The 22,917-nt window shown below is 35.9% G+C and overlaps 1 protein-coding gene and 1 long non-coding RNA gene across 3 annotated transcripts; one reads left to right on the plus strand and one right to left on the minus strand.

Annotated features, from left to right (window-relative positions):
• Positions 1-962: 962 nt before the first annotated feature.
• On the minus strand, positions 963-6,521 carry LOC143353638 (uncharacterized). Its single transcript, XR_013082188.1, has 3 exons — positions 6,045-6,521; positions 5,154-5,313; positions 963-1,263 (listed from the first exon to the last, which is right to left on the minus strand). It is a non-coding gene; the product is annotated as an uncharacterized LOC143353638 (long non-coding RNA).
• LOC143353637 (acyl-CoA Delta-9 desaturase) lies at positions 4,310-22,764 on the plus strand. 2 transcript variants are annotated; one of them, XM_076787110.1, is made up of 6 exons: positions 4,310-5,140; positions 13,220-13,599; positions 18,459-18,589; positions 19,537-19,742; positions 20,004-20,189; positions 20,815-22,764. In XM_076787110.1, exons 2-6 carry the CDS (start codon positions 13,329-13,331, stop codon positions 21,116-21,118), a joined length of 1,098 nt encoding a protein of 365 aa, XP_076643225.1. In that variant the 5' UTR covers positions 4,310-5,140; positions 13,220-13,328; the 3' UTR covers positions 21,119-22,764. The 2 variants fall into 2 exon arrangements, with proteins under 2 accessions (XP_076643225.1, XP_076643226.1); XM_076787111.1 differs by lacking the exon at positions 4,310-5,140 and adding an exon at positions 12,547-12,673.
• Positions 22,765-22,917: the final 153 nt, after the last annotated feature.

Here is a 22,917-nt window from a genome sequence, read left to right on the forward strand (position 1 = left end):
GCGTGTGACACACCACAACGTGTGATGAGGTTTCCAAGCCGTAGGTCAAGTCATGTAAACAATAACTGTCAATGAAAATTAGTTGTGCTTGTCTGTAATTCTATGTAACGAGTACTAAGAACTTCAATAAATCATTTTCGGACATAAGTTTATATGAACTTTTTTTACCTATTTGACCTCACTAACACGTGGTATAAGTTTGGCCCTGACCTTTTGGAACACCCTGTATGTGTAGTCTTAGTAAGGGTGTACAGCACCGGGTGAGAATCCAAAATATCGGGTCGGGTCGGGAACACGAAATTTTTTCGGGGTCGGGACGGGTACCAGAAAATTTCGAAATTCCCGAAAAAGTCGAGATTCTCGAAATAGTCGGGATTTTCGAAAGAATTGGGATTCTCGAAATAATTGGGACTTTCGAAAGAATCAGGATTTCCCAATATTCCGAGAACCCACTAACCATTTATACTCGTTTTAATAAATACGTTCATGGTTTCGGATTTTTTATTCTAGGTGTTTTCGGAAAATTATGTTATTTTACTTTTTACTCATTTAATTAATTCTTATAGAAATATTATTTATATATTTTGTACGCTGCTGCAAAGTACTGCAGAGTCGTTCGAGAAACGGGTTGCCGGGTTCTCGCACACTCTTAATACTTACGATCACTTTAATGAAATTCTTACATTTGGACCAAGTAAGTTTTCTTGCACATTCCAAAATGGAACGTACTCCTTAATGACTTGTCAAGGTATGTTCAAATGATTAAAAAAAGAAAAAGGAGAACTCCAAAAAGTATTTTCTTTTCTGTTATTGAAAAAATATGACTTTAGATTACAGGATCTATAAGTAAATGATACAGAAATAGGTGTTAAAATATAGCTATACAATAATGTATGTATATAAATGTATAATAGAAAGTATTCAATATATGCGAGTGATAAATGAAAAAAAAAGTAATTTTGTGGTCCATACAAGCGTGGTACCATCTATCAGACGATCAGTGGTACTATTTGGTTAAAAGTTTCGTCGATTGGCACTGTGACAGCGCCACAAATCTCTTTTTTTACGAAAGAATCATTGATCTAGAACGATATCAGTATTTTATAACTCGTTTGTGATAAAGTCTTTCAAAATGGTTAGTCTACTTCTATACCCCGTCCGTGTTGGAACGAAGCAGGTGTTCCAGTCTATGCTGATATGGGTTCTAGTCCATGCTACGAAGGAATCAGCTGGTTACTCGTCCGCTAGGGTGCAACACTATACCTAAAAACACAAACGAGGTATATGTAGGATTAGGTCACGGTGTAAGAAGAGTAGGCGGTTCAAGGGGCCGTCTCAGCCTGTGACAATTACGTCTTGTTGTCGTGACTTGACACTAAATGACTACTACTAAAGGCAGACTGACCTTCCCAAAAATTAACTTAAAAGTGTTTCGTTTTGGTATCTGCTAATGGAGTCATCAGTAAGGATTTTTTAGTATGTCTTTGCTGCATACGCCTGATGATAGAAATTAAATAATGATACAGATTTTTCTAACCCACAGTGTAAGTAACATCCAGAAAGTGATGGTTTTTTTGTTGTTATTATAACTCCTGTAATTACTTTAAGGGAACGTTGCCAGAAAGCCAGGGACTTATACCGAAATGTAAAATATCAGTATTATATCGGTAGTTTCTTCGGTTTTTGTATGTCATACAAAATTTTAGTGGTGTAACGTCATATCAGGATTTCGGTTAGTATAAAAATTATGAGCCAGCTCCAATGACCTTGACCTTGACATATGTTTATCCTCTTGAGTAATCTTTTTTTCCCCGTGAGGAAATGCTTTTCGCATACCCCGTCCCCGGAGACTACCCACTAAAAACTCATGCCTACCTAAGCCGAAGGGGAAGTTCCTGGATCACGCGAGCACTCAACAGGGCACCTCCCAGCAAACATACTACCCGGGGGGGGGGGGGGTAGCCTTCCTCATTGCCTACTCTATAAGACCCCGGGCTGAGCTTCGTTCCTCGTTCCTCCTTCCCCAAATGAGGACCAAGGTAAACATTATCTGTCACTTAATACATGACTGTCTTTGTTGGTCGGGTTGCCAACGTTTAGGAGGATTGTTAATTATTAGTAACTGAACAACGAAGCTTAATTCGCAATTTTTTTATTCTTCATTTTCATCTTATATTATCATAATACTTCTGTCATATTTGTATAATATTACTTTTCATTTGTAACCCTGATTTGGGTCCTACGAGAAATCACATTTTTTTAATTTTGAAGTTACTAAATGGAACTATGATTAAAACACGATTGGTTGAATTATATTGTAACATGAAGATGATGGAAAATCAAAGATCAATCTTCTATGCATCTACTTTGGAGGAACTGATGAGAGTTAACACGTTATGTGACGAATACCAACCTCAAAAGTTGCCAAAAAATCGAAGTAACACAATTAATAAAACCAAAACTAGAAAATTAAGTTGCATTCTAAGAATAGTAATAAAATTCGGCTCACGATAAATATGAGTTTTCTAAATCTGATCAAAGATTTGTGTCATCCACGTATGATCGACGTGGCTAGCTCCTTGATGAACATTTCAACAATTACATTCAAAATTTTCATCAGATATTGTTTGTGAATGATAGTGGATGCCTATTTCATTTTCTTTCTCGCTTGATCGCGACGGGACATAGGAGTTCCACGATGGAACCAGAGCGATTTACCCGATGCCCTCTTTGCTTCGGGTTCAACGAGATCATTTATCGGGGAAGCAACTACCGAGGAAACGACATTGAACGTAATGTCAAGGTTGATTGGAGTTGGCTCGTAGGATCGGGAAATACGCAAACTACCGTTCAGCTCTTCGTTGCGAAACGAATCGGTTCTTAACGCGTCAACGAAAGAGAACTTTATCCATGCTCCTCTTCTGCTATGGATAAATCACAGAAATTCAAGAAAAATATCGAAACAACTATAAAAAATTGGTTTTCAGTTTCTTTTTAAAACTTCTTTATGTTTTTGTCACGGACTATCATAGAAGTAGCATGATAAAGTAGAGACTGTAATAAGTAGGATAAAGTAGCATAATAAAATAGATTTTACGTAGTTGTCTAATTTATTATACTAAACCGTGCTTCTCTTACACAGATCTTTACTCTTCCGATGTACAGGGTGAACAATAGATTAGATGTAAGAACTGTTACCAGTGGGCCCACGAACACTGCGGGGCTGAAGAAGTAAATTTTATATATGCTCAATGTCTGAAGAAAAAACGAAAAATTGAACAAACATATTGGGTCTCATATCACGAGCCCATTTTTTAAATCTTTGTTTTGTTACCACTTTCGTTTTTATTTCGTTATTAAAAAATCGAATCATTTTTACTTTTTTTCAATAGGTTTCAAAAGAACACATATTGTACAGGGTGTAACAATGTTTTGTCTTAGCTTCTTCAGCTGATACTACACTGTGAGATTTGTTTAAAAAATGTAGCCGCAAAATTGACTGACCAAAAATTTCAAGGTCAAATTTTCTTTCTGTTGTATCGTTTAGTACTCGTCATAAGGAACAAAAGTCTCAAAGGAACCACAGGGCGCAAATCAATCATTATTTTGAAAAATTTGTTTAATGTTTCGTAAACTGTATTTTATTCCATCTACAGTCATTATATATCTACAGTGTGTCCCAGTATTGTCTACAACCGTGGAGGCGGAGATTCTACATAAGAAAATAAGTCGAAAATATAGAATAAATCTTTTCCATTTGAGGTTTTGTTTTCGAGAAAATTGAGCTGAAAAATTCGACGAACGCGCGTGCTATGTATTATTGAACAGGTAGATATCGGCTCACTCGTCTAATATAGATTTACCGGTTCTACGTCTTACAAATGCTAGTCACGCGAACCTAACGGATTTTCAAAGTCAAGTTTCTCAAAAATAAGGCCTCAAATGAAAAAAATGTATTTCACAGTTTCGACTTATTTTCTTATGTAGAATCATCCCCTTCACGGTTGTACCCAATACTGGGAAAGCGTATAGACCAGAGATGGGCACAAAAAGCTTCTCCCACTAACGTCTCTTTGGTGCAGCGCGCACTTTCGCTGCGCAGCGGTGTTTGTACGTCCCGCCGTAGACGGGACTTATGCCATAAGACGAGTATTAAACGATGCAACAGAAAAACAATTTGACCTTGAAAATTATGCTCAAAGTCAAATTCGCGGTTATTTTTCTTTCAATACAATTTAATACACCCTGTACACTAAATCTACCGAGCATTAAAACTGTCTTATAAAAACAGCAAGATTGAATTTATTTAGACTTTGTGTGATTTTGTTTATAATATATGCTTGCATATCTATTGAATCAATTCCCAAAATGCGATTTTTGTAACTTCAGTAATTGTAAACAAAAACAGAAACCGATTATTTGACCAGCTGTGCTAGGTTTAGTGTTAAAACATGTAGCAATTTTTGATAAAAGTGTTCTTAATCGAGAGTTATGATTTTTATTAAATGGGTACAGTATTAGGTGACTTTAATATACCTCACGACATTTTCAGATTTTTAAAAATATTATAGCAATAAAAAATGAAACCCAGGAACGAAAGACCCGCTGGCAGCGAATTGCAAAAGGGAGGCAATTTTGACCAGCCTACTCTGTTGAACCACTGTCGAAACTGTTAGGGGACAAAAATGGAGACGTTGAATCCTCGCGGCGATCGATCAGTCGCGGCGAAACATCTCCGCGCGTAGTGTCGTGCCAATCTTCCGTTGATCCTCGGCGCGTCTCGTGCGAGACGAGTCCGCACGCAGAGTTTGTTATTTGCGGCGCGCGTATAAGCACGAGTAACAATGTTTATTTAACGTGGCGAGCGGAACGACGCGCGGAAGGACCTCTCGAAAAAGTAACAGTACTCTATTTAGTTCGCTAACACGTGTCCTCCACGTACGTTTCCGGGAACCGTCTGCCTCGAGCCTTCGCCGACCGTGACGCGTCCGCGGATCTTGTGAGATCGGCAATCGGCAACAACAATTGTATTGTACAAATGCCGGTGCTATCGATTGATTGGCCACTGGAAACTCCACTATCTTGCAGGTGCTAACGACCAGTTACTCGGAATTAAACGGAGAAGCTTATCCTAAATCTGGTAGGAAAAATACCTTCAGTTTGTTTCGTGTTGTTCCCGGAGGACGATGAACTCGATAGATACATTTGACAAGGGAACAACTCTTTTTTTGCCTCCTGGAGAAACTGCTTTAGCAGTGAAGATATACTTCCATAGAAATTTTTACGTTTTATGCTGACCAGACATCTGGAAAACTAAGTAAACGTATTAGAAACTGTGTTAGAGAAAATTTAAATCAGAAGTTCGTGGGGTTTGTGTGGTCTTTATGTGTTGTGGATGTGAGAAATTGGCAGAAGAAATTTTGTTCCTTCGAAAATTTATCCCGTCACCCACAATTTTTCTAAATTGCGTTTTTGATAATTTATTAATTTATTTAATGTACTTTCTTCCTTAATGATTTCCTGAATACTTAACCACGATGATATGAAAATATTTCCATCCCCAGAATCATTTTTCCCCAAAACAAAGTTTTTCCGTTATTGTTAATAACTTATTTGCATCACGTGAACTACATTCGTGCAGTTTCAAATTTTTTCTGAATCTTCAATTTCGTTGTATGCTTTTTAACATCCGATTTTTTAATAACACTACCGTTTGGATTTTTGTTTGGGCACGAAGGTTGTGGATTTTTGTACTCCAACTTACAATATTTATGACCCTCTAAGAATATGCTTGTAATAAACTGCAGGTGTTACGTAAAAACCGGAACAAATGTTTCATAGATTAGATATCGTGTTCAGAATGTGGAAAAATTGTTGCAGAAAATAGGAAGTAATATTTAAAGTTTTTCTAGCTCGGTGTTGATTGATTTAAGCTTGAACGAACATATCGTAATTTAGTAAAGCAATATAGTAATTGGGTACCTTACCCTATTAGAGTTTACGAATTGAAGATATACATTTAGCGACACTATAAAAAATATTACCTGTGACATTGAAAATAAATATTTCTTTACATTGCAGTTCTGTTAACTTGTTGATCTACTGTGCTAGAAACGTACGAAAATACTGAGAAACTGAATCAATACGGTCACGATAGTGTAAAAGCAGCTCAGTCGTAGTTTGCGATGACGCAAAGGATACCGCACGTATACGACTACACGTATACGTGGAGATGCGAAAACTCTTATGATTCATCGTTTCATATAAGATAGTCGTAAGACGTATTATAACAAGTTTTCATACTCGGAGCACCTTGTTGCCGAAATGACGTAATAATGGGCATGGATGTGGAGATACGTTACAACTGCGATAACCGAACCGTATGAACGGACACGTTATTCGTTTCCAATAGATTGCAAACTATGAAATGATTTCCGTCACATCTACAACGGCGTAAATCTCTTGTTGTCAAAATTTCTGTAACATCCTATTCCGAGTTTAGCGCGGTTGTGCTCCTCGAATAAAGATTATTTCTAGTTTATGTATTACAGATAACTGATAATTTACCGATCTGTTATTGCGAATATTATTGCACGACTACGTTAAAACTTCTCATTAAGTCATTCAAAGGCTTGAACACTACTTGTTACAAGACCGTCTTAGAAGATATAAAGCGATACCGTCACGGTGATGATTTCATAACCCGGTACCGTACTATTCATGCTGTTACGGCTTTCGGGTGTAACCATGCCCTTGTGTCATTATGTTCTTAACATATCGCAATCACTGATGATGATCGCATATAGACACTGATACCAGCGAGAACCGTACGTGTATAGAATTTCAAATTTTGTCGAACATTGAAGCCTATCAAACTTCGAATGTATGTGTAATTTCATGTATGAAAGTATTTTACATTACGATGATCATAAATGATTACACGCATACAAGAAAAACGGTCTTACAAGGAACATTTAATGTTATCACAAGAACCGTCAACGCTGTCCATAAGAAGCAATATTGAATAAGCTACCGAATACGATTTGTTATTATATTAAACAACGCCGGAACGGGCGTACAAAATTTTTTAATTACAAGGTTGGTCTATTTATACATACTTATCAGTTGGGGTGATTTAAAAATTATTTTGTATACGTTTTGTTGCTGCATGCACTCTAATGTCAGCTATAAATAATATGTAAATTATTAAAACCACAAGTGGTGACCCTTGGTAATCCTGAAACAAATGATCCAGTATGAAAGTATTGTTGTCAGCATTTCGTTCATTGACACCATTCAAATTACATACGAAATCGGTAATTGCATAACTAAACTGAATATGCAAGAACAATCTAGATACCATACTTAACCCTAGCAATCCCCGGGAAGGGGGGGGGGGCTGATTACAAAACTCTTTTTTAAATAATTTATTAGGAGAAATGAGTGAAAAAGGTTATAGGTTCATGGAGCCCCTCCTTGGGAATTTGCGTGACGAGGTTTGGGTGTATTAGGGTTAATGATAACATTCTGTGAAAATGAATTTGAATCGTGTAAGTTCCAACGGGAGTTATTAATTACTTGAGCGAGACAGTTCATTGCTGTTTCGATTCGTTTACATTCATTTTATTGTTTAAACATCCCGATGAATACATACAAGTAGTTAAAACGTCTTTTCTTAACGATCGATGAATTACGCTTCTTCTGACACGTATCTCTTCTATTGCTATCAATTGTTCTCAGGGAAGTAGAAATGATTCAGAAAATTAATTAAAGTATAGACATGAGTATTCTGGGTTGGTATTGTATGAATTTTCGGAAGAAAACGAGGTTGTCTGTCACTATAGTTGCCAGTCGCCAGTCGATTATTTCATGTGGACTTCAATCAAGAAACGACTCGAAAGAAATTCTAACAAATGCGGGCTAGCGACGGAAGACCGATTCGGCCGTGAACTATAAATTCCCAACAATAAATTCTAATTAAAGCCTCTACAGTTCGAAATGGAAGGCGTCGTCAAACAACCGAATTACGGTGCTCGTTCGAAAACACATAGTCATCGATCTCGTGTTATGTATCTCAGGCCTTCAATAGATTCTCCGTCTTCAGCGGTTTGTTTTTGTGACAACAAAATTATTACCAGTCTTTATGAAGCATAATCATTATAATGCGGATTTTTATGTCAAATACAATTTTTTTGCATTCGTTGCAAGATCACTATCTAATCATTTCAGCAAGTCGTAATTAATGTATCGATACTCACACAGCGGTTTGCTCACTCGCTCAGCAAATTGCAATTACTCATTTCTGTCATGAATGCATGAAATCCGCGGTCTAACAGTCTCATCAATGGACTGCAGATTTTTATGCTTTCCAAACACTAGATCTTCGGAGCACTGAAAGTGATTATTATTGCTTTTTATTTTTTATTATTACTTGACTACTTTATAAACATAAGAAGAATGCATTTATTCAGATTTTTAGGGAAATTTCGAACCCGTCATTTAGTCGAAAATTTCTTCGAACATATTATCATCATTATTTAGTGATATTACATATACAGTGAATCCGGGATATACACGGGTCGGGTGTATCGGTGTGAGACGAGGAGACCACTACTAATCCAATAACAAAACTTCTTGAATTTTCATTATTTTTTTATGGGACTTTCACCAATATATTTGTGGAATTTTTCTGATCAAAATGATACCAAACACGATACAATTTGGATCATATTTATACTAATTTTCCGTTAATATAATTGTAATGGGAAGTAACTTTTATAGTTCATTACACAAGTAAATATCATCGGGATTATATCATATTTGGTACCATTTTCATTAGAAAAATGATAATATGTTGATGAAAGTTATTAAAATAATGAAAAATAAAGAAGTTTTGTAGAAGAGTTAGTTTGAATGTAAATTATTTGTCGGATTACTTTCCTTGCATTTTCTCGTATCATAACAACATCGTAAATGGCCTGGTCACGATACATTATTCAATGACCCCTAACACGCTCGCGGAGCAATTGTTTCTTCCGAGGACGTTCCTTTCCGCGAATTGCAACCGTCGCGGTTTTTCCGTTCGTCCGAGCTAATTGTAATTGCACCTACATCTGTCCTAGATTTTACCCTGTGGCTAGGCACATCGTTGCGTCATTGGTTGCATCATTTATTACGGGGAAACAGTGTAATTAACAATTTTTTAGTGAACGACGCGAGGGCGTCGCGGCGGCCCTGAAAGAAGAGCTAACGAACTTCGCGGAACCCGGGATGCGATTACTTCTTATTAATTTGCCACCTACGGGGCTGATTGAAAGTCGATGATCATTTTCCGACGGGGCTTGAAGGAATTTCACATAGAAAGGGAATCATTTGCATGAGAACTAACATTTACGGCCGTGACATGAAAAACTCTTTCGCGCACATTGCAATTGAGTTACGTTAGTGTTGGCAGCCCAAATTGCAGAGCATCGAGAAAAATATTTAGGTTTACTTTCATTGATGGCGTTATTGATCGAGATGTGAAAGTTTTAGATTTCTTTTCCATTTTATTCATAACAACTCTTTTAAGTGTTCTATTTAAATTGTACTTCTAATTCTAAACAATTATTTTTACCTGATTTTTATATCAATATTCTCTGCTGGTCTTGCAAGAAGAATAGAATACACAACTACAATTACGATAGAGGAAGAATATTTATACTTTCTAAATGAAACGTTTGAGCACAGTTTTCTAAGAGACACAAATTATTTACTCTTTTTTTCACCTAGAACTATGATAATGGATTTTTGCAGCTACACTGGTAAATGAACAAAGCATTGGATTACAACATAAATAAGTTAGATTCAAAGCATGAACATGTTCCAGTTCACGAAATCGCGTTATGACTCAATGAAGAATTAAAGTAAAATCATTTAAAGAATTTAAAGATATTGTTATGTCATTTCTTACTTATTAAATTGATTAAGACCAAAAATTAATTTAATCTATGTAGCTCCACAGTCTTGAAATTAATGCAAACAATGTTTATTTTGGATAAAAATCTGCAGTCTACTCATTACAAACGCACTGTGATTAACACGAAGCCGCTTCAGTAAAAGAATACACGTTGAATAAACGGAAAGGAGAAATTGAATATAACCGAACTCATTTATTTTATGACCCAATAACTCGGCCCATTTCCTCTTCTATGTAACTGTACTTCGAATGACGTAGGAGTATTAAAAACACCCCCTGTAGTTAGGGAGTAGTTAAGACGCATGGCGCCAGACACGCTGTTTTCTTCCTTGGAGTTATTTCATTAATGTCCTCGTCCGTCAAACGGGCTAAGAACATTCCTAACCATGAACATTTATTACCGATAGAGAAATGTTTGATCTGTACGTGACACTTCAAGCAAGAACACAGTAAAAAATTACAGTAGACATCGTTATTTTTCGAATAAAAATTGAATAAAATGAAAATTCGAAAAAGTGGTAATTAGGTTGTGGATCTTCATGTAGAATAAAAATTTTCTGTATCGACTGCAAGAAATAGAAACCGAATAGAAAGTTTGTTTTTTCTTTAACTATTTAAATCGATTGGAAATAGTGTATTGACGTTCTCATATTTTTTGAATCTTCCTAGTTATTTTAAAATTTACCTACTTTTTTGCTATAATTTTATTGCAATATTCGCGGCCCAGTGATATTAGTAAAACAAAAATAAATGAGAAATATAATAAAGAAATTGTTCTCTAAAATTGGAGAATGAGTTGGACAACAAATTGAAAAGAGTCAAACGAAGAAGAAAAAATAAATTGAAGAGCGATGTTTCCTTGTAAGTGAAACGTATTGTAAACATCGCGATCATCGCCAGGTGTCTCGAAAATAAGTAACCAGATAAGACAGGAAGTGGAGCCATATGTTCACAGAAAAAATCATGATTAAGTTATCCGGAATTCACAATTCGTTCGCAGAACCTTATCTATTCAAAGATTACTTTCACTAGCGAGTATTACATAAACTAGTGTAAAAAACCCAATTATTGTCGGGGTGCCAATTATATTAATGAGTTTAAATCAGTTAATATACATGTTAATATACATCTTTTTTTATAATATTCGTGAAGCATTGAAAATAAGTATATGTGTAATTAATATAGACACAGTAATTGGATTTCTTAACCTATGTCTGAAGCTAGGTGAAAAAATGGCATTCGCTCAGTCTGTAGTTCAAATTCAATGTTTCCACCGCAAATCTAAGAGTTTTTTTCATTTAAACAAAAATTGATACAACTTGAAATGAGAGCTTTATTGCTTGTTGTATATCCCCTCCCCCGTGTATCGTTGCAGTTAATTTACATTGTCTACATTGTCAATTTAGACAAATTGTTTTTTCATTTTGTTACAAAATTCATTATCTTAAGAATAACAAGTTCCACTTAAGATAAGATTACAGAAAATGACATTAGATTAAACAAAATCTGGTAGCATTTGTATAGCTTTTACTATAGAACACAAATACACGCTTCCGTTGTGATGTTAAAATTACGAAACACTTCTAAAAGTAATATACTGAACATTACACATAACACACACTGAACATACACTGAATATTTATTTTATAATATTATCTGTGTTTACTCCACCTTCGTTGTTACTCAGCAAGTAATAATTCCTAAAATCTCAGAATTTAATATTGGAGGTTACAGTTACAGTCAGATACAGCTATAGATATTAAGTAACAGTATATCGATAAGGTAGGAACTGATTACTGTAAGATCACTGAGGTGTAAAAACGTTAATAATAAAGACAGCTATTTAATATTAGTAAAATCCACTGTCCAATTAGTCTTTAATAACAAAAAGCTAAAATTGATCCCTGTATATATCGCATGTAACGATAACTATCATAACACTAAATACTAATAGAAATGTCTTCATATTATAAACATAATTTTGGCCTCTTTTTCGGCACTGTTTATGCATTAGATAGCAATTCAATACGCCCAGAATGTTTTCTTGACCCAATCTTAATTTAAACTGACGATCTGAAAGAAACGCGTTCTACATATCCACGATTTGTGGAAATAAACAGAATTGATCGATCCAGGAAAAATAATAATCTCGCACAGCTGTGCGTTAGGAGTCCGTGCAGACACGTGCATGGTTGCTGGATGTAATATTTCAAATTTGTCACGTTAACCTATCGGATCTCATCAAACAGAATAATCTTATCTGGCACTATACTGGCATTATTGTCTCCAAATTCTGGTTTTATCAGTTTCAACACTTGTCAGTCAAAAAAATTTCCGAAAATCCGATACTTGTCATAATCGACAAAATCGAACGATGGGATTCCTGGTGTGATTGATTCATTCGTTCGCGGAACGCCGCGCGATGGTTACGATTAAGTAAAAACGAACATGACCGCGCCGGGGCGATTGATAAACTTTTGGACTTCACGGTTTTTGCGACTCGTGATCTGCGGTAACCATTGGTACTAAAATGTATCCGAACCAAATATCTTTATCAACGATGTTCGTGATACTAGGGGTAGGAATATCTACGATCGATAGACAGTATCTCCTAACACCTGTGTCATACGCAGTCTTTGCCGGCAACTCGTAACGTGTGTCAATGATCGATCGAATCTGTGAAAACGGTATCGAAGAACGGTTGGGTGAACGCAGGTAATGTGGAACAACGGAAAAATTTAATAAAAAAGCAACGGAGTTTAGAAGTATTTGTGTGAAATTAGTAACCCACAAGCAATAAATAATCATGTCAATCTTAGTCGAGCATTCGTTATCGAAAGAGAAATGTGTTTCATTTTCGTGATGTGCAAATGTTTGATCTGGACTATTCGAAAGTAGTTTATCGTTAAAAATATTTGTTCTTCGTAAAATTCCTTATTTCTTGTGAAAACATTCTCAGTTATTATTATATTCAGAATGATCATTCCGGATTATATTTTTACATGTTTTATATGTAGACTTTTGCGACTCAAAACAAACAAGCTATTATATTCGCATAATTTGCAAAATATTGTGCGCATTAATGAGTTGCGCACAATACATGTTTAGGAGAGAATGAAAGATTAATGAACGAGTGATCACGTTGTATGCTCGAATTGCCCGACAATATTAACCGTGCACATTGCGAAAGAAATGTGTTTGGGACAACTTAATATTTGGGTCCAAGTGTGTCGCTAATAGAGAATAATATTGTGATTGCAGAATCGATTCGAACGTTTCGCGAAGCAAGCCGGGGTGCGAAGAATGTTAGATTGAAACTGGAGAAATCGATTGGAACAGGATCAATAGATCTGCCGAGGGTACAAGAAAAATGGCGCCATCTTTCTCGAGCAAGGACAGCGTTCCGCCCACGGTGCAGGAGGTTTGCGAGACGGAGAGCAAGGAGACGAATTTGAAAAACGGAAGAGTGCCAGAGACTCAAGATTTTCTGACGGTCGACGAGAATTATCGCAGCAGCAAAACAAAATACGTTCCACAAATCAGATGGCTGGACCTCGTAGCGCAGATTTTTATTCATGCCGGCGGCGTTTATGGACTGTACCTCATCTTCACAGAAGCGAAATTCCTCACTAGTCTATGGGGTGAGTGTCCGAGTGAAAATATTTTGCATAGAAATAAATCTTAGCAGTTAAGCACCCCTCTACTTATGTACTTCTACAATTGATAAAAAGTAAATGAATATAGTTGTCCAATTTTCTACTTTTTTTTTTAGTACACCTTAATATTGTATAGGAATTATAAGGGTGATTCATACAATTGTAACTAGCTATATTTTTGTTTTGGTTGAACTTAGGGAAAATGTTAAAGAGGAAAGATGAATGGTTTTTAAGGGGCTACAAGATGGTGTCAATTGTTTTTCCCTAGCTGGAGATGTATCGGTCGTATGAAGGTCATTGACATTTTTTAAAATGTATACGTACATTTTTTTGTACATATCGATTTTCCTTGCTATTCTACACAAAAAAGTATTAGGAGCCCAAGGCAGAAAATTGAGAGTTAACAAGATATTTTGAAAAATTAAAACAATTCAAGTAAAATCTACTTTTATCTACTTATCTACTTTTTCCTGTAACATGTTTTCCTACCTTTAATCGCAACAAAGGTACAGCTTGTTACAATTCCACGAATCATTCTGTATATATGTACATATATGTAGCTACAGATTGTCTTTTTATCAGGGCTGGGCTTGCTAAATCTTGAACAAATAATTAATTAATCCTTCTGCAACCAGAAGACGAAATTAGATGTCAGAAGATGTGTCGAGCTCGCTTTTTAATGTCATTTTATCTTATTATCAACTCTTTCGATGAAGACGTATTTGTCCATTGAGTATCAAAGACTTTCGAGTCAAGAAATGTTTACTCATTATATAAACAAATCTGAGACAATTAATCAATACTTTCACATCCAGAAGGAAAAATCGAACGTCAGAAAATGCATTTACCTCATTTTTTAAATGTTATTTTACCTTTCTATTAGTCTTTTTTAAAAAAGATATATTTGCCTCTTGAGTGTTAAACAATTGTTGACTGTGCTAAAATAATGGTGTTGATTCTAAAATGACGTTTCCGTAAACGTGTGCGGTAACAGATGAGAGAAAATTTGTAAAAACGATGCAATTGAAATATTCTTGTCATAATAATAAATAGACCGCGGATTTTATGCATTTAAGAGAAAAATGAATGTATAAAATAGAAAACTGTAAAGACGTTAGACGAATTTACGGAAATTGTTACACTATTTTCGATTTATTTAAGTTTCTAACAATTGACTTAGAAAACATTTTATTTTGCATAAAGCGTAGTCTAGTAACAAGTACTTCCTTCGTCACCTAACATTATGCAAGACTATCTACTGTAGAATGTACAATACATATCGTCGTCGCTTATCCCTGCAACGAAAGCTTTTGTTTTATGTAACATTTATAATGTATGCACACAGGCATGGAGATGCTATCGAGATCGTATAGTAGCCAGCATGTTTTCCGGGAATTGTGTATAATATGTTTTCAACGATCGATTTTCGTGTCCACAACGGAAGTATTAACCGTGTGTTATAACACGGTACTCGAAAGGAATGCCAAAGGAATTCGCAAACAAATTGTCCGATTGGTCTGGCGCACATAGTTGTGTCACATGCATTTTCGTTATTTGCTGAGAAGATTACCATTACTACTACATCCCGAGTACCACGTTATGAGACACAGATTAAACGTCAATTCTTCACCGAGATGTCAGCGTCGCGATCGCGACGGTAACGCGGCGAAAATGCGAACCAAGGACAGAAATAGTTGGTTGCAACTTCCTGTACGATTATTATTAATCTATGACACCGTGTCTAGCATCGTGCGTTGCGCAAAATAATAAGAACCATGCGAACGACGAGGAAAAGTCCACAGTGGCTACAAAAAATATTGACACACTAATTTTCCGACATTCCGCAAATTGTCGATATTCAAATTATTATAATTTCGTAAAAATGAAGCATACAACAATAAACCTGGGTCTCGTGTTAAAACTTGAAGCCTCTATTTGCGCAGTCTATCGTTCGTTTTTTTTTTTCTAAAATGTTTTGCAAGAAATTTAAGGCACGTTTTTGCTCGAATGTGTTGGAAATTGTAACATTTCTAAAAACATTGGAAAGTTTTTTTAATCATTTATCCTACCGTAGATTGGAAGATTGAAGCTTTCCCTTTAACCTCGAAAACTTGATGCACGATTTTTTTAGTTGTATTATAAAATGGAAATGAGGAACAAATTCGATCGAGTAATGTCCTCGTGGTCTATTTTATGTCGCTGTAATGTTGGCAGCATATCCAACAAAAAAAAATCGTACCTCAGCTTTCAAGGAATCGTTGTAAAAGATTGGATCTTCAAACTTTTCGTGATACATTCTGTCACGAAAAGAATTTCTAATATTTTTAGAGATATTTCAATTTATTTACCACCCGGTATATCATGCGAAAACTTATCATCACTATATCATACAAAGTCATAGGAGGAAATGATGATAGATTGCAAAAGCAGTGGTGTCGCGCTTTAAACTGAGTGCATATTTATTCTTGTACGACTGTTTATTAAGAAATTGTAACAGTTAAATGTCGACAGTTTTTTGAAAATCGTAAATGTAGTGTGGCAATAGTTTCTGGCGTCACTGTATTGTTAACGATCTAACCCAGATAACTAAGTATCGCTTTGATTTCATTGACGCAAATACGTTTAATTAAGAAAGTCCAATCAGCATTCGTTAATCTTTGATTGATGTCGGTTTTTTAACACTGCATTTAAGTTTAAGTGCAAACAAACGTCTATGCATAAGCAGAAGACCTGTTTACCTCACTTATATTTATTCTGTTTCAATCAAATCTATTTAGACAGTGTAAACATATTTTTAATATTGTAAGACTGATATTTGATATAGCGTTCAACGTGTTAAGGGCTAAGGTTTCAATTTCGAAATGAGATATTTGTGGGCGCATGACCAAGTGACTCAATAAATGATGCTACAAGAACGAAAGATAAACGAGACGTTTCCGTCAGAACGGAAGTCGAACTTGACATTCCATACAATTGTCAAGGCTAGTGAATAATTTCTCGTTTCCTTTCGAATTCTAAATTCTCGTTTTCGAGGTCCTAGGACTTGTCTTTTAGGTTTGAACACATTTGCATACAATGATACGCCGCGTAACAAAATGCCGGAAATAATAAGAAACAAATTATACGGACCGGTAACTATGATTAAAATATGTCACGGTGCTTCGCGCATTTCTTACGTTCATGAACTCAGAATTACGCGGTCCTGTATACTAACGTCATTAATCTATTCCGAATAATATGTTTTTTAGGTGAACATCCATATTTCATCATGAACCCATTGAAAAGCTAAACAATGAAACGAGACGATTTTTGTAGACGGGTTAGCTTGATATTTAGTCTGATGAAAAAATGTTTTGGACTAAAGTTAATCAGTTTTCAATGGTTAATACAAATTGTATCGTTAGAAATTTTGGAAAAAGAATTTAATTCAAGTGAAAGTCAAGGTCACCTTCACTCTTTTAAACGACACTACGTATTTTTGACTGTGCAGCATTGTAGGCGACCTCAACACGAATTTAACGACTATTGTGACCTTGCGGTGAACTTGAACAGAAGAATCGTCACGAAAAATTGGGGATTGTACATTAACAGGAAGTAAACCGATATTATTTTTGTATTGTTTTTTGTTAATTTAGTTTAACAGTGGTCTCATTTTCTTTACGACCTCATTATCGTTAACATTCTTTATTTAATTGACTGATTAATTTTAATTTGATTCACTGCTGAATGCCAAGGAACTAACTAAGTGAAGTATTTTGACATTTTCTCGATAAACTAAAAATCGTAAGGGCTAAGTCTTAAACCATCCAGTATATAATTATTGATCTATTATAAAAGTATGCGAGAAAGAATGTAAATATTATGTTATCAAGGAAGCGGTAGTTTTAGGGAACAAAATAAATAAACAAAGATAAAATAACTAATTTACTATTTCATCAAAATATAAAAATTGCATTATAGTACTAGGTGCTGTAAAGATTCTGTTGTAAAAGAAAGGTACATAAAATATTTTAAGATTTAAGTAAAAGAAGAAATAGTGATGACAAAAGTGTGAAGTAAACTACGAAATTGTCTTGTATAATTACAATATAAATAACTGAGCTAATGCTAACTTATCGGGAAAATAATTGCGACTAGGTAAATGTTAACGCAACTCCGTGTGCCTTAATGGGTGAAAGAAACGAACTGCATGCTCGTATGAGCACAGAAATGCTTATTCATTAAAAATTACTTTTCGAGCAATTTTAGAGAACACTAAAAATAAATCGACTGATCTTGACCAGAGAGTTTGAAAATGCGTTAGGGAGTTGACTGCACTTGACAGGCTCAAGTTTAAAGTATAAATAAACCTGATGTGTACAGTGAATTCCCGATATAAGTCACTGCAAGCATCGCGTTTAAAGATCACTGAAACTACCCACACCACCACGGGGCCGAGGAGTGTAACATAACACGGTCGGGTATATCGGTGTAAGACCAGAAGATCAATACTAATTCGATAACAAAACTTCCTTATTTTTCATTATTTTTTTTATGGGACTTTCACCAATATATTTGTGGCATTTTTCTGATTAAAATGATACCAAACGCGATATAATTCAGTTCATATTTAGACTAATTTTCTGTTAATGTAATTGTAATGGGAAGTAATTTTAATCGTTCATTACACAAGTAAATATCATCGGAATTTCATCATATTTGGCTTCATTTTAATCGCCAGTACCGCGCAAGTGACTTATATCGGGAGTTTACTGTATTTAGCAGGTCCAAGCTACAAACTTAATCAACGTTTTCAAACTAAAGCTACAAATATACATGTACCTAATGTATAACTTCTTCCGTAGCGTTGGTGACCATATACACTTCCGCATTTGGCATAACCGCCGGTGCCCACAGACTATGGTCCCACAGAGCTTACAAAGCTAAATGGCCGTTGCGGCTACTTCTGGTCCTCCTCTTCACGATAAGCGGTCAGGTAAGCCAATTTGTTTCTCACTTCATCTACATTCTTCTCGGAACGTCTCATTTTGTCCCCTGAGTTGCACTGCCCTGCAGAAGAAATATTGTAATCCCTCAAGAGTCCACATACCTTTTTACCATTTTCCAAAAACGTTATACTCTGTTAGAGAACATTAACAATTTTTTATACAGAGTGTCTCATTAGATATTACCAACTTGATTTACGTGATTATTATTATTCGCAGTGAGAAATGTTTTGATGGAGATTAAATGGTTTCAAGAGATTCATATACTATAGTAGTTTTATTAGCGTTTTTAAAGGTGGAAGCGTCAAAGACTTACGAAGGTCAACTTTGTCGAGATGTAAATAGATGTTACATTTAACCCTTTTTGTACATAATTACTAAATAAAGGTATCATTAGTAAGAGCGTCAGACTTTCTTAGCAATATTTAAATTAAAATATCTCCTAAACTAATAATTTTTCGACATACGTGAGTCAATACTTTTTTATGGAAAATACAAAATTGTATCGATTGTTGAACGATTGTCAAACGGTGCCGTTTAAAAAATCAAAGGTGACCTCCCTATGTCCTGGACTATAAGTAGTATTTGCGGAACAATTGTTGAAAGGTGTATTGGTTATATTTCACTCTTTTCTCGAGAAGGGTAACCAATGCTGACGGAGAATGAGTTGTTCAGAGAAGTAAGACGAATCTAAGGGTAAGAAGTAGACTGTGAATATTTATGCAAAATAAAAATATTGCACATCAATTGTAAAAGACAAGAGTCAAGTAATAATTCTTTCTGTCATTAACAATATTAAGAAGTCGAAAATAATACATCGATGTTTCTAAATACTCTTAATTTTTTCAATATTTCTGTCGTAAATGCATAAAATCCGTGATCTAGTAATAAGATTGACGTGTGCATTTGAAAAGTAACATCAACTTTGTTTGTGCAGAGGCACGTTTATGCGTGGGCGTTGGACCACCGAGTTCACCACAAGTACAGCGAAACCAACGCCGATCCCCATAACGCGAAAAGGGGTTTCTTTTTCGCACACGTTGGCTGGTTGTTCACGACGCCTCATCCGGATGTCATTTTGAAACGTAAAGCTGTTGACATGAGCGACCTGGAAGCTGACCCAATCGTCATGTGGCAGAAAAGGTAAGAAAACGCGGAACAGGATCACTCAACATGTTAATTGTCACATTACTACCCAAACTCGAAAATTCGAATTCGTGATAGTGATTACTTTATACTGTGCATTTCTATGAAAAATAAAAATTTTCTAAGTCGATCACAAATCGATCAGATTGTTAGACTTTTCATGGTTTTACGCTTCATTTTATGCCTCGAATTTAAATTAATTTATAAATACTCAAGAAAATAGCAAGTAAGTAATATTATTGTTATTGTCATTTGCAGACTCTATGTTCCTCTTTTTGCCCTGCTCACCATCGCGCTTCCCGTCAGTGTGCCATATTACTTTTGGTCTGAATCATTGTGGATCTCTTTCTGGGTGAACTTCAATTTCCGGTTCAGCGTGACCTTGAATGTAGCCTTCTGTGTGAACAGTGTGGCGCACATGTGGGGCCATAAACCGTACGACAAGTAAGTTTGTTTTCTTTCTTTTCCTCGGGCACGAACGAGTTTGTCAAAATTGTTACCAACTTTTCTTTCCATATCTCACATTATCTGTATATTGCGGTACAAAAGCCTTCACGTCATCTTAGTGATGAAAATTGATTTTTCATTGCAACCTTTTTCGGCTTAACATCTTAAAATCACATTCCCAAATCGTTGCAGTTAAATTCGGGTGTTTGCGATGAAGTACAATGATACAGAGGGAAGCGTAAAGACTTTATCTGGCAACTCTGCTCAGCATCATACATTTTAATATTTGGATTTTTATTTCAAATTCGTTACTTTGATCCTATGGAATTTCTGAATTGGCATCGAAAGCGCACTTTATCTACTGGAAGCCTATTAGCAGGCTTTTCAATCATTGTGCTGGACAAATGGAAGCTTAACAATCTTCTTTTATACAACAATGCCAAACGAAATTATTAGATTGCGTTATTGAGGGTGAGATGTTGGTTTATGATTGAAGTTTCTGTTGTTGTTGAATGATCTATGAAAAAATTCTCAGCCACGGGGCATAAACAGTGTGTTAAGGCTGCAGGTTATCAAAAAGTTCGAGAACTCGTTCGCTATAAAAAATTTAAAATATTTCCAGGTACATCTCACCAGTGGAAAACCTGGTGGTCTCCATAGCAGCTTTGGGCGAGGGTTGGCATAACTTCCACCACGTGTTTCCATGGGATTACAAAACTGGGGAATTGGGAAACTACAGCTACAACATCACCACAGGGTTCATCGATGCATTCGCGAGCATTGGATGGGCATACGACCGGAAATACGTGTCTCCATCGATGGTTCGACGAAGAGCAAACCGATCCGGCGACGGCAGCCATGTTTGGGGTTATGGCGACGCCGATATTCCATCCGAGGATCTTCGAGAACTGAAAAAAATGAACTAAATTAAAATAGAGTCAATTTCGGTCACTCGTGAACGAAATCAGCTTTTAATTTTAATTTAGTGGACCAAGAAGATAACGATATCGATCGACACCAGCTCTCGTGTGATAACGTCGACGGAAAGTGTATGACTGGTCGGATGTTGACGGTTTCGACGTCGATTATTCCGAGAACCATGGAGTTTCGTGTACCATGAACTTTTTTTAACGAGGTGTACGAAGACACGGACAATAGTAGTTCCACTCTCGTTTGGATCGATGTGGTAACGTTCCGGACAGCTCTGCAACGTCTTCGTTCGTGTAGCGTTCGTGTGAGAAGTATTATGTCGTAGACGAATGTGAATAGAAATGTATTCGTTGATCGCTGGTGTCCTCAGAACGTTGACTTCGTGAGTGTGTGTGTGTGTGTGTGTGTGTGTATTAGGTGTGCAAATGAATTCGGTGCCTTTTTCTAGCGATATTTATCTCTTATTCTTAAAGGAAGTATACAAGATTATGTTTCGAAGTATTACATACACAATTTTGTAGTACTTTTTCCCATCTAGTTGGTAGATTATAGGTGTGTTCCCGAAAAAAGGACGGCCGATTGCCCGTACGGGCAGCGATTCTCTTGCCCTGGGCGTACACAGAACGGCGGAAGAGATACCGATTGCATGTAACAGAGTATTTTTAAACCGGAAGATCTATAATTTAAACTAAAGTTACGATCGATTGGATAAAAAGGCGCCGAACTTATTTCCACACCGAACATTCGATGGAACAGTGTACAAAAGAATCTGTATTTTTAATTAGATATCGTGGAAAGTTTTTGTTGAACGAAACACGATGGGGAAAAGAGGTGAAAAGTAGTCGCAGTCTTCTCTGGGCTTCTCGTTCTGTGATCTAAGAAAAATAGAGATATTTTTACACGTATTATAGTTTCTTTCACTGCCTTCGGAAACTGTTGAAAAAGCCAGCATCCACACAAGGACATTCTATTTGATTGTCGCGTCGAAATGAAAATTACAAGATATGCAGAAGAGTGGAAAGTGCAGGGTGGTTAGAAGAGAATTGGAAGTTCTTATGAAAGTAGCTGAACCCGGTATCATTTAAAAAGTAATTAATTGAATTTTATCAGACTGTTCGAGCCATGATAAAATGTAGCGATAAATAATTGTCCGACAATGTTAATAATAAGCTGTTTAGTCATTCTGCAATTCCACTGGAAATGATAGTTCCTTAAGAGCTTTTCCGCGAGGCAAATTTTTTTACTTCGACAAAGTACTCGCTGTAATTTATTTATTTTACCGATATTGGGCTAAGACGGAACACATGCTTTAGCATAATTATGTTTACGATACGATAACTTATGTTTACACAACAACCGGTGTTTGTAGAACATTAAAATGCGCCGTAGCCACAAGCTTTAAACGTAGACGAAGGGCAAGAACAACTCGGTTTGTAAATGTGGAGATCAATTTACGATTGAATTTCGTGTGCAACAAACTACTAAAACGGTATTATGTATGTTCGAACGAATAAACAATGAATAGATTACAAAAATGGGACAAGTAACTGCGTAATCGACGAGCATCAAACTGATTGAATCATTAATTAATTCTACTTCACTTTGTTACGTTTTCCAATAAATTTTCATTTTAAATCTTTAAGTGATTTCCGTTTCATTCGAGAATCGCGCACCTCTTCCCAAAAATGACTTCCAAATATGAAAGCCTTCGCCGTCACGGAAATCGTAATTTGTGGAAAAGTATTTAGCAAAGTTAGAGTCATTGAAAACAAGTAATTTTAATCGTTAAGTGCTT

Source organism: Halictus rubicundus, chromosome 4 (genome assembly GCF_050948215.1).
Source record: "Halictus rubicundus isolate RS-2024b chromosome 4, iyHalRubi1_principal, whole genome shotgun sequence".
Classification (NCBI taxonomy): Eukaryota; Metazoa; Arthropoda; class Insecta; order Hymenoptera; family Halictidae; genus Halictus; species Halictus rubicundus.